The following is a 6854-nucleotide window of genomic DNA, read 5'->3' on the forward strand; positions in this document are numbered from 1 at the left end:
TAAAGAATACTAAAATTTATTATTTTTAGTCTTCAATTAGTTATCAATATTTAACAGTGTGAGCTATAATATATTGTTGGATTACTTAACTAAATGAATTGGATTTAGTTAAAACTTAAAAATAATTGTCAAAAATAATAAATTCTAATAACATTCTAGTATTTCTTGTTAAAATTTAAATTTCTATGATTGTAATGTAGAATTTATGATGACTTTTTAACTTAAATAGCTATAACTTGTAAGAGGTTGCTAATAAGGATATATTGGTTCAATAAAAAGAGTGATAAAAAAGCCCGGATATTATTGCTCAACAATAACTTTATATTGAAGTGGAGAGAAACCACGTTTCAAATTGATGCTTACTTATAATTTATTCTTTTTAAGAGAAACTTAATAGGTTTTAGGTTGTTTAAAAGCGGTAAATGACAACATAATGGGAAAAAAAGAGGGAAAAACGTTGTACAAAAGCAACTAACTAGTTGAGCACCAAATTAAAAAAATTTTCAACTTGTAGTTATTTTATAGATATTTTATAGAGGGCAGAGGAAAAAGAAAGGGAAAAGTAGTAGAGGAAAGGCTTCTAGTTTTGGAAGGAATAAGGACCATGACGTTGCAATTTAAAGTTGTATTTGGCAACAGTAAGAAAAGCAGTGTTCCTGACGCATGGATTCTACTAGGTTTGGAAATTGGAATGAACTTTGCATCACTGAACAGGGAAACTTGCACCTAAGAGGAACTTTCAGTAATCAACATCCACCTTCAACAAGAAAGTAGAAACAGCAAAATATCTTGTTATCTTAATCCATTACGGCTAGTTGTCACAGACGCAATGGTTTCATTTATATTATTATGAAACTAAACGGGGTACAACCCCCAACCGTTAACCCTGAATCAATGATTAAAAAAAAAAAAAACTTACATTTTCTTTTTTAAAAATGCTTTATACTTTTCAAAACTAAATCGGTGATGGCTGGACAAAATTTAATGAGATATACAACATTGAATTACTGAATTTGCATAACAATACATTACAATGCAAAATGAACAAAGAATTACTGCCTTTATGTAGAAAAATAACTAAATGAAGCAGCACATAGATACCAAAGAACGTGAAACATGTGGTGGTTCCTATGAAACTACTTTTCACCTTACAAGATTTCTACATGTGATGCACATGAACGCTTCAACTTCATGCGGAAGCTGGTTCAGATGCAGCTGCAGCAGCTCGCTTCTTGGCGAAGTATTCTTCAGCACGCGCAAGGTTTTTAGCAACAGATGGCTTAACCCATTTCTTACGGCCAGGAAGCACAGTGAGGGAACAACCAGCACTCTCTAGTTTCTCCTTTGCGGATGTTGAAAAAGCACGGGCTTTAAATGTCAACTTCTTACTAAGCTCTCCTTCACCTAAAATCTGAAACAAAAGCACAAGTTTGCAACACATTATTTTCTTTCTTCTTTCGTAATCTCTATCTCAGATACTTTGTACAGGTTGTTGATCTATCAAAAGTCAAAACAAGATTCTGGACCTTAAGAAGTTAAATTCACTGCATCATTAACTCGAAGCAAAGGCTTTCTTAAATACACTTGTTGCAAAGGTGTGCTTCTTGGGAAACCAGAAAAGCATTTGCATATTACAGATATGACGCTAGAATTTAATCAACAAATGCATGGTGCTCCATGTGCTATAGTTTCAGTCCCTAAACACTAGCCAATATGCTTTCAGAAGAATAGAAGTTAATTACTAGAGTTATTTCAAATGGCTTCTTCAAAATATTATTGAAAGCAATGTCAATGTGAAAATACAGTTGGTTCACCCAAATTTTGTTGCCTTCTGTAGAAAATGATCCTTTAATAATTCACTGTGCAATGACAGAAATGTCATTAGATCTCATTATTTCAATATCAATCTTTTTCAAGTGTTTGGTCTCCTATCAAAGATAGATTTGGATAGGGGAAGGATATTTCATATTTAGAATTTCAGGTCCTTGACATGTCCACTAAAATGTCATTTAAAATTTGACTTTATAGACAAACCCATTAAACATGAGTCTGATCCAAGAACATCTGGGAATTTCAAGGAAATTTACTCTAAGCATGAAAATGGTATAGTTCTTTTATGGTAGATTGTGCTAAGAAAATGTGGCATCCTCATTTGCTGTTCAAGATCATATATCCTAATACCCTAACTCATTTAATCATCAAGAAGGGAAAGTAAGAGAAAAATATGCCACATGATTTATATGCAATTGAATCAATACATGATCTGTACCTTCAAAGGAAGTTTCCTTTCTCTTCCTGATGGATTAATCACACCCTTCTCCTTTAGAGTTTCAAGAGACACCTGTTCACCATCCTTAAATCTAGCATCCTCTATGTCCCTCAGATTTACATGGACATATTTTGGTAGCCCAGCACGCATACCTTATCAAAAGAGAAGAGAAGGGAGAAAAGGGGCATCAAAAAATGGTTCCGGAAGAGATACATGCACATGCAAATTATCTTTTGCAAGAATGCTTGCTTCCCTTATTAGATACTATAAGATCATGATAGCGCTGATTAAATCATGATCCGGTTGTAGGAACCAGGCGCAGTATGGCCAACTCCACAAAAGGTTATGAGCCATGAAGGTAGAACCACACAGCTAGACATAAACAGGCATACGAAACCAGTATATAGCAGTTCTCTTAAGTCTTAACTAGGATTTTATTTTCAGCTAGAAAGAAAAACTCCATGCAGCACATCACCGGAAATAACCTTCCTTGTTAGGCGAAGACCAACCACCAGATTATTGGTCTACCAACAGAATTGAACAATCTAGCATTACGCTCTATCTAGTAGTGATACATTAATACTTTTCTCTATTGTTTAATTACCATGTCGGATTAAAGCTCACCATGCAATAGATGCAATGAAAAAACCGATTAAGCTATACATGGCAATCATAATTTACTGTTTCTTGTAGCCCTCATCTAAGTTGCAATAATTGCATTGCAGAAATGACAAAATTGCCTTGAACATCTCTCTGAGGTTCAAGTCATAATCTAATGAAATCCAATCTAGAAGCCCCTATTCTGTAGAAATAAAACATAAAGCTTTTATATTTTGAACATAATAGCATACCGCCAGCAATTCCTCGAAGTTTGGGGATTCGACGGTAAAGGGGCATCTGACCACCCTCGAAACCCTTCCTGACGCCGGGGCCAGACCGTGACTTCTGACCCCTCATCCCAAAACCACAGCTTGCGCCTTGCCCTGCCGATATGCCTCTTCCCTTTCTCTTCGCCTTCTTCCTCGAACCCGGTTGCGGGCCCAGGTTGTCAAGCCTGAACCGCACGCTCGAAGCCCCCGCCGCAGGGGCAGGGGCAGAAGCTGCCTTGTTCACCACCGAGAGGGGTCTTCTGAGCTGCACCCTGAGCGTTGCCGTGTAGCCGCATGGTGTCGAGTTCAACTTCTTGAGGGATCCCTGCAAGTTGAAGCCATGAAATACATGAGCATGGAGTGAAAGGAGACAGAGAGAGCGGTAATGAAGAGAACAGGTGGCAACCTTGAATGGACAAGCAATAGACGGAAATGCGGGTGGCTTTCTGGTGCCGAATGCGAGCGAAGTCGTGGTGGTGGATGATACCGGAATTAGAGAAGCTGAAACTGCCATGTCTATCACTCACTCCACACACTGCCATGTCTATCATAGGATAAGTTTTCTTTTCCCACTTTTTTCTTTCTTTATTTTAGCGATGTTTCAATTATTTTAACCGTTAATTTTAATTAATATATATTATATATATATTTTATAGTTCAGATTAACGGTTAAAACTTAAAACCATAGTTGTAAGAACCGAATCGGTAATCAAACCGATCAGATTACTGATTTACTGGTTTATTGGTTCAACCGATAAATCGTTGGTTGAACTGATAAAACCGGTTTTACGTATAAAAAATATAAAATACTAAAAATAGTCATAAACTTAAAAAATTCAAAATACATATCTTCAATTCTTCACCAACATTTTAAAAACAACCAAGTTTCAAAGTCTAAAAATAACTAATACAAACATAGGCATGAAATTAGTTAGTACTAGTACAATAGTATCTTAATTAAACACAATAAGAATAACAATTCATAAACTAAATCCAATGAGTGATTTAAATTCCCTATTCAGCAAGATAGCAACCTTAAAGGCTTAAATAGTTAAATTCACAGCAACCTTAATATAGTTAAATTCACTGCACAAGCATATTCATAGTCTCAAGCTTTCAACAAGCATATCCATCCCAGAAATTTCAAGTGACAGCAACCTTAAAGGCTTAAATAGTTAAATTCACAGCAACCTTAAATAGTTAAATTCACAGCACAAGCATATTCATAGTGTCAAGCTTTCAACAAGCATATCCATCCCAGAAATTTCAAGTTTTCATAATAGAACAGAATAACATAACATTAGTCATAACAGCTTCATAATTTCAAGTTTTCAACAAGCATATTCAACACAGAACACATCAACATAACAACATTATTCGTAGTTTCAAGCTTTCAACAAGCATATTCATCCCAGAAATTTCAAGTTTTCATAACAGAATAGAATAACATAACTCAATTATTCATAAGTCATAACAGCTTCATAATTCCAAATTTTCAACAATCATAGTCATAGAGCAGAAGTGCAGAACAGAGGAGAACAACATATTCAACTAACATGTTTGACACAGAAGAAGACGAAGACGACGGCGACGGCGACGGCGCGGCAACGGCGAGGAAACGGCGACGGCAATGAGAGACAGGGACGAAGCGGAGCCGCGGGTCTGTTCTGTTCCTTCAAACTTCAGAATGGGTGTCCGGTGGTGAGACGAAGAAGACGACTGCGGCGGCCGGCACGAGACTTGAGTTTTTTTTTTTTTTTTTTCCTAAATAAACCAAAACGACGTCGTTTGGCAAATGAATTTTAAAAAAAGCTTCCAAACCAATCGGTTGAGCAAAAACCGCCAGTTCTTCGATTTTCATCAGAACCGGCCGGTTCAATCCAGTTTTCAGCGGTTCTCTTTCATATTCGATCATATTAATCAACCAGATCAATTATAAATTCGATTCACTGATTTTTCGGTCGAACCGATCAGTCTGATCCAGTTTTTACAACTATGCTTAAAACAAGAAACTCTTCCTAAACTATTAAGTTACCAATATTTGAACTATACTTGTGACAAAACAAAAGATCATTTATATAAGATTACTCATTTGTGCTTTCTCCAACTCCTACATGCTATATTGTTTTCTTACTCCTAATTACTTTTGTTTATTTATTATTTGTATTGGCCATTGCTCGTTTTATTTGTTTTTGGGCTGGTCAGAGTATCGTATTTTCACTTGCAGTTGTTTTACTCCTGAATCTCAACACTCGTGCAGTGATTTGGGCTTTTGATGTTCTTGGATCTATTCCAGCTATTTAATTTTTCAATAAGATCCAGTAGTTGGCCCTGATATATTGGGCTTTTAAACGTAAGAAACCATTCAACATAAAAAAAATATTAAACTAAAACAAAAACAAAAAGATTAAACACATGTATTGGACGCAAGAAAAACAAAATTATACGAAAACAATCAATTATTTTTATAAAATATATAATAAAAATAAAATAAATTAAATAACTCATATATTTATATAAATATACAATGACTAATCACCGATTGAATTTGGATGTGTTTAACGCCATCCATCCCAATCTTTGTTGTATTATGTTTTTGAAAGCACTATTTGACTACCGTAGAGAGCACTAGTTAATAGTTATTAAGGTATTATTTAAGAGTTTAACCATATAAATTGGCTTAGAAAATACGTGTTAGCACGCAAGAATAGCACATAGGTAAAACCTGGGAGATGAGATGAGTGAGGTAACAAACTAGCATACTTAAGCGAGAGCTCTTAGTAGTTAGTAGGTACTGGCATCATAAATTGGGTATAAATATAGAATAGGAGAAGAATGACACCTCTTATTAGGTTGGTGTTGCCGTGTTGGTGAGTGTGCCCTCGGGGCTCGAGTGTGATTATCCTATGTCCATACCTAGCTTACTTAGAGCATACCATTTCAGGATATTTTTCCAAGTTCATCATACTAGTTAATCCACCCCAAATATATCATGTCATTTTTATTTAGCTTCGCATCGTAGGGCGTGGTAAATTAAATGTCACCCAACACCATCATGACATATGCGTTCTCTTAAGAGCTACACACTATGCTTGTTTAGCCCACTGTAGTTCTTTGTTTCAGCAAATTGAGGTTACTGTAGTTGCAATTCTTGGAGTCCATTTCTAACTTCATTCACAACCACCACCCAACAAAATTAACCACTTTGCTATTCTGGATTTCTGAACTTATATTGTAAGTAGATAGATTCCCTATCAATTTTGTTGATGTCACCTTTTTCTTATTTTCTTATCTTTACATTCATATTCTTATATTCAGATATTCGTAAGGCTAAAATTTTTTTATTATAGATTATAAATGTGTGTAAATTAGGACTCGCAATGGATAGAGTAGGGTGGATTCTGTTCTAATTCTACCTGTGGGTTAAAAATTTTATTAAAATTCTATCCTACTCTATTCACAGGTTGAGAATCTCTTAATCCTAACCCTACCCGCATCCTAAAGTTCTAAACCCTACCCTATCATACCCTACCTGCTAAAATATCAATTTTTTTTTCAAAACAAATATAAAATTCAATAATTCTAAATTTCATACATATTAATAAAATAAAAAATAAAAAACTAATACTTTAAATTACTAAATTAATTAACTAGTTTAGTGGTTGTTCACTTATTGTAAGTCATTACATAAGGGAGGTTGTGGGTTTAACTCTCAT

General features: G+C 35.0%; 1 protein-coding gene across 2 annotated transcripts; it reads right to left on the bottom strand.

The window, feature by feature from the left end:
• LOC107618851 (50S ribosomal protein L15, chloroplastic) lies at positions 970–4872 on the bottom strand. Of its 2 annotated transcripts, none has more exons than XM_016321022.2 (5): positions 4695–4872; positions 3545–3673; positions 3121–3463; positions 2270–2421; positions 970–1411 (listed from the first exon to the last, which is right to left on the bottom strand). In XM_016321022.2, the coding sequence occupies exons 2-5, from the start codon at positions 3650–3652 to the stop codon at positions 1190–1192; spliced, it is 825 nt and encodes a 274-aa protein (XP_016176508.1). In that variant the 5' UTR covers positions 3653–3673; positions 4695–4872; the 3' UTR covers positions 970–1189. The 2 variants fall into 2 exon arrangements, with proteins under 2 accessions (XP_016176508.1, XP_020966718.1); XM_021111059.1 differs by having other exon boundaries at positions 3545–3682.

This window comes from Arachis ipaensis, chromosome B09, assembly GCF_000816755.2.
Source record: "Arachis ipaensis cultivar K30076 chromosome B09, Araip1.1, whole genome shotgun sequence".
Lineage (NCBI taxonomy): Eukaryota > Viridiplantae > Streptophyta > Magnoliopsida > Fabales > Fabaceae > Arachis > Arachis ipaensis.

Coding starts and splice junctions, on each gene's coding strand:
- LOC107618851 (XM_016321022.2), bottom strand. CDS start 3,652: ATGGCAGTTTCAGCTTCTCTAATTCCGGTATCATCCACCACCACGACT. Junction 2,422..3,120: donor ACTTCGAGGAATTGCTGGCG/GTATGCTATTAT, acceptor TCTTTTGATAAG/GTATGCGTGCTGGGCTACCA. Junction 1,412..2,269: donor AAAGGAAACTTCCTTTGAAG/GTACAGATCATG, acceptor CTTTTGTTTCAG/ATTTTAGGTGAAGGAGAGCT.